The sequence below is a fragment of the Apis dorsata genome, unplaced genomic scaffold (genome assembly GCF_000469605.1).
Source record: "Apis dorsata unplaced genomic scaffold, Apis dorsata 1.3 scaffold_840, whole genome shotgun sequence".
Lineage (NCBI taxonomy): Eukaryota > Metazoa > Arthropoda > Insecta > Hymenoptera > Apidae > Apis > Apis dorsata.
The window spans coordinates 283,676-289,718 of record NW_006263966.1 but is presented as its reverse complement, the minus strand read 5'-3'; the positions used below and the strand labels follow the sequence as shown (position 1 = coordinate 289,718).

General features: G+C 28.1%; 1 protein-coding gene across 1 annotated transcript in view; it reads right to left on the bottom strand.

The window, feature by feature from the left end:
• Positions 1-749: 749 nt before the first annotated feature.
• Positions 750-6,043, bottom strand: part of LOC116186524 (lateral signaling target protein 2-like) — a 19,112-nt gene continuing 13,818 nt past the window's right edge. The window contains exon 3 of the mRNA XM_031514025.1: positions 750-890. Coding sequence (XP_031369885.1) covers positions 750-890 — 141 coding nt within the window. The remainder of the gene's footprint in view (positions 891-6,043) is intronic.

Below are 6,043 nucleotides of genomic sequence, written 5' to 3'. Positions count from 1 at the left end.
AAAAAATATATTTATAATTAAAATAACATAAATAATATTTATAACAATACGATAAAACTGAATATTATAATTCTACTTTTAAAAAACAATCTCGACCTTCAAATGTCTCCTACTTACAAAAATTCTAATCTTAATATAATATAATATAATAAAAATAATGATAATAATAATTTTCTCAACCAATTCTCAATACGATCACTTTCCAAAACATTTCGTTTCGTCTCAACCACATATACATCAATATACACACTGTAGTTACGAACAACTCATCCAATGCCCAATCAAATATATCCAAAATATATCCCAAAATTATCTCGTCAAAATATAAAATGCAAACACTTTTTCCATCTCGACGGAAGTCTCGAGGCTTTCGTCGCGCGACAAAATGGCGGCCGGCCATCCCTCTCGTCGTGTAATTTTTTCCCAAATCTTTTACAAAACGTCGCACGATGATATTGCGATGAAAGGAATTGGACTCGAGGCGATGTAGCTTCGTCGATCGACACCTTTTCGAACAACAACCGCGTGCGCTGAATTGAAAATGAACGGCATCGAAGAAGGAAGCGGTCTTCGAGGATAGCAGAAACATCTTACGTGTGTACATGTGTGTGTGTGTGTGTATGTGTGTGTGTAAGAGAGTATATGTGCAGGATAGATCCTTTCTTCCATTGTTTGCCCGTTCTCGCTCTCGGGTAAATCGGCCACGTCGAGCGTACGGCCGATGGACAACCGGTCGTGGGACGTTAGCGCTAGCGTGCACACGTGTAACGGCCGACCAGGAACACGTAACACTCGTCGCACACGCGTACAGGTTTCGATGAATTCGGCAGGGATGTGGTGTTGTCGCTGCAAGCGTTGCAGAAGATCTTGCCGCAGTTTCTACAGTGGTGCTGGAACAGAAGTGGTTAATGTGATAATTAAAGAAAAATTATTGGACGTGTGCATGTCTCTGATAAGAGAATGTGAAGAAAGAGTAGTAGTGATTGTCGAGATGTATGTATTTTTCTTTATTTGTACGCGTGAGAGTTTTTTTTTCTTTTTTTTCTTTGATATAATAATGATTATATTTATATTTGTCTTCATCATTATACTATTTGGAAGTTAAATATTGAAATAAAAATTTTGATTTAATGATTATTATTTATTGTATTGGAAAAAATATATGTTTCTTTTTGTTGTTGGATTTTAAACCTGTCATTTTGTAAGAAGTAGATACAAATTTTGTAAATATTTTGTATTTATTTTATTTTAGAGAAATTCATTTGTATTAACATTTTGATTCTCTCAATTCTTATATCAATTCTTTAAAAATTTAAAATAACGTAATAAAAATGAGTAATTTAATTTAAATTGTAAATTAATATTAATTACTCTAATAATAATTAAAAAAATATTCAGTATAAAAATTACTTAAAATTGAAATACTTATTAATATTAAAAATTTTCATTTTAATATTATTTCGTTTTTTGAGGAGGATTTAAATTTAAAAATTAATCTCGTAAAAGTATTAATTAATTAAAACGTATCGTAAGGTTAAAGGAGAATATAAATATTCTGTTGAATAGTATATTTAGATTGTGCATAAAAGTAAAAAAAAAGAAAAAATCCAGGAAATTTCTCCAATCGATACCAATCCTCCAATTGTATATAATTATTAAAGTAAAGAAGGAAGAGAAAAAGAACATGCAAAAGTAATTGAAAATCAGATTCATACATTAATTGCTTAATACAATAATGCTTCAAATTACGTATAATTTGTTTGTTCCAATTAATGCACGGTATGTACCACTGCTTCAAGTTTACCATCGAATTTCTCATTAAGATAAATTCGTTAATTCGTTTGCTAAGAAATAAAAAAAAATCTCGAGCAATAGTTCTTCCAAAATACTGTTCTGAAAAAATCATATTATTTCTTTCAACATTAATATCTTTTATTGGGATTTAATTTCTTTTGTAAAAATAAGATATTGAATACGTTTCATTATAAATTTTTTTGTTTTAAAATGATTATTAGAATTAAAAAGTAATTTCTTTTATCCTTGATAAATACCAAAGATATGAAAAAAAAAATACAATTTTATGAAATCAATCTTTCAAAAAACAAAGATTATTTCAAAATAAAAATAAAAACAAACGAATCATATATTGTTACATAAAATCATATTAAGCAATCATCCATCATTTATCCATCATCGAGAATTTCTCATATCTCATGTTTTGTAATTTAATTGTTAGTTATTAAATAGCTAGAAAATAAATAAAATGTTTTTCCAGTGAAACTTCTTCAATGAAATTTGCAGATCTCAAATTTTAATACGTTATTATTTTCTTTACAAAAACATCGCGAAAAATATATTTTCATTAAAATAATTAATAAATTGTTTTATCTTTAAAAAGTTTCTTTTGAAAAAATTATAATTGAAAAATTAATAATAATAACAATCCTTTTTTTCTATTTCTAAGAAGAGAGAAAAATATTTTAGTATCTCTAATTTTTATTAAATAGATTTACAATTTTCTATAACAAAATATTCGTTGTAAATATTTAATAAAATCATAAAATTACATATCTCATAATTGATAACAATTGCTGATTGCTTTGTTAAACGAACTCTCATTTTTATTTACTAAATATAATTTATACGTATAAGAAAAAAAACAAAGATAATAAAAAATAAAAGTATCAAAAAACCATGTAATAATTAAAATCCATTGATATTGCCAATCTTTAATAATTTTTCATATTGAAGCCATTAATTTTCGTTTAATAAATTTCTCGTGCAAACGTTATTATTACATACAAATACATATATTTATATTAAAAAGAAGGAAAAATAATAGAAACAAATCGATTTTAATCCCATCATTCGAGCAGTACAACAACACGTCCATTGCTTTCGTAAAGCAATAATTAGAGTTAATGGCAACATCACAAGAACTTGTGTTCAAATCGAAAATGTCGAAACACCATGGAAATAAAATTACGCGATTTAATCACATTCTTGCCGCTCATTGCGTCCCTACGATCAAATACATTTTCGTAAATATATTAACCGAATGAAATGTCATTGTGCGCCTAATGGACGCGTATGATAATCCAAATCGAACTCCATCAAATCAAAATGACTTTAATCGCGTTCCGAATATTCCTTCAAAAATGGCTAACGATAACGATAAAATAAATCATTTCTCGTTAATCTTGTTCAACATATCCAAAATTTCGAAGAAATTTCAAAGATGTCGCGAATGTCGAACGAGTCAAAATTTCAAAATCAATAATTTCAAGAAATACATATATATAATAATAAAAATAATAATAATAATAAAAGAGTAGAAAAATTATTCGTTTCCTCAGCTTCGTATATAACCACCAAGATCTCGATCAAAACGTATCCACGATTCTATCATACGATTCCTTAGATCGGCAACAATGTACACGGATATGGTAGAAATTTTTTAACGCGTCGAGGCAAAAGTAGCGTGACAATACGACTCGTGGTTGCGGATTACGTTCGCAAAAGTCGAAAAAAGTTCACGGGCTTGCACCTGAAGCTGGCACACGGACAACAGAGCTTTTTTCGCCTGGTGACTCCATTGTCCCTCCGTCAATTTCAGGAAGGAGAACGTTTAATCTTGTAAAATATCTCTTTATTTTCCCTGTTACATTGTGTTGAGAGTGTTGGAGAATGTTAAGGACAGGTAAGAAAATTGTAGAAAATCTTATTTTGTTATTCGTTGCGTGTTTCTTTATTATTATTATTATTATTATTGTATATGTGTGTGTAGAAAATATAACATTGGATATGAGAATTGTGGAGATATTTTTAAAATTGAGAAATATTGGAATAAAATAAGATGTTAAATAAATAACGAGAGGACTTATCTTTTTTTTCTGTGAAGTCGTTGATGTACAAGTTAATGTTATTGTAATTATACTATTTAAGACAGAATAGAATTGATTGAGGTCGAAATTATTTATGTAATTATTCAAATGAAATTTCAGTTAAATTTTTCAATATTATTTTATTCTTAATAATATTTTTCGAATAGCAATGTATTAAAAAATTTTTTGTTCATAAATAGAATGAATTTCTGATGTATTTTTCTATTTATAATTTTCATTCTCCAAATTCATTTTTTAAATCCAATATACGATAATAATAAAGATAGAAATATACATATTTTTGTTTGTTTATTTTTAATACATTTTATTAATCATTATTATATTAATATAATTGTAAAGTTTTTATTTAATATCAAATAATCTGAAAATTACGAAACTTCAAATTCATTTCTTTCTTCTTCTCTCTTTCTCTCACAGTAAATGATTACCATATGATAATGACAATTATTAATATTACCAAGGATATTATATTAATTATGTTCAATTTTGTATTATTTAATAATAATCATTATTATTGAAATTATCGTTCATATTCGCACATTTCTGAGAATAATTAATTATATTTCTGTATTTTGACTCCTGATCGCAACTTTGATAAATAATAACGTGGAAATTTTAAATGGAAAACAATATTTAAAATAGGAAAAGTATATGTATATGTGAGATATAAATTATTGAATAGATAGTTAGTTTGAAAAAAAAGGAGCAAAATTTGTTTCAAAAATTAAATTAAAATAAAATAATAAAATATATGATGTCGAAGCAATATCGAATTTAATATCGAATATTTTTCTTCATTTAGAATACATTAAGTGATAAGCAAAATATTTTTAAAACATTTTGAAACATTGCAATATTCATATAAAAATTACTTTCTTAATTTATAGTATTCTATATCTATCGCACAATTATTTTTTTTAGAAATTTCTTATCATAAATGATTTCAAAGTATATTTAAAATGATTCAATAAATTTTAAAATATCATCTAATGTTCTTTCTTCTTCAACAAATTTTCAAAGTTATATCTATCTATAAAAGCAAACATTTCTCACATCTAATAAAATTAAAACCTAAGAATTGTAGGATATATAAAAAAATTTAAAAAAAAATATATATATATACTTTAAAATAATATAATCTTTCAATTACATTATTGTTCAAAAAATTACCATTTAAAACGAAATAAAAATAAAAATTTCCTTAAGAATTAATTAACAATCTCAATAATTCAAAAATAATCATTCCGTGTTTTACACATCTCATAAAATACATCAAAAGAACGGTAATAATAACTCGACCGAGAAATAATAAACGTCACTTCGTCAATTTCATTTCCAAGCGGGAGAACGAACATCGTCAAGTTATAACCACGCTCATCGTGGAATAAGAAACACATGAGGATTTGAACGGGGGATGGGCGAGGGTGAAACGGAGGGAGCGAGGAGGAATGAAGTTTATGGCTCCTATATACGTATATCCTCGATCCAAAGGTGCGCCACTCCTTCCACTATCCGGTTTCTCCATTACCCCTTGCCTCTTTATTTTCGAGCCATTACCAACGGTCTATTATAATAATGCGGAATTCGTCGGCCGAAGGGGGGAGGGGGTGGCGCGACCACCACTCTAAATTTTACATCTAAATTGAATCCGGCCGAGGTGAAATGGCGGCACGGCTCGTTCGTTCGAACATTTCGAGCTCGCCTGGGTATTATAGAGGTGGCAAGAGGTCGAATAATATCATCTCGATAACCGATTTCCACGCCGGGTTAATTATTGAACCGTCCGTATCAACCGTGACTTACGAGGGGGAGGAACGTTTAGCTTGGACCACGACGTTGCAACCAGTTCATCTGATTCGAGTCTTGATAGATGATAGAGACTTATAGGGACGCTTTTAAACAGGAATAAATCGGTTTGCAGGTATAATTGTGGAAGATATTGGGATAATAATAGAGACGTATGTAATATTTAAAGTATGTGAATGTTTAACATTGTTTCAAGGTGTGAAGTTGTTGAATGAAATCACGAGGAGATATTTATACGCACGGTTGAAACCTTGTTCGAAAGGATTTATTAATATCGAATTAATAAATATTCAAGCAGAGTTATAAATAGGATATTAACATTTTAGATAAAT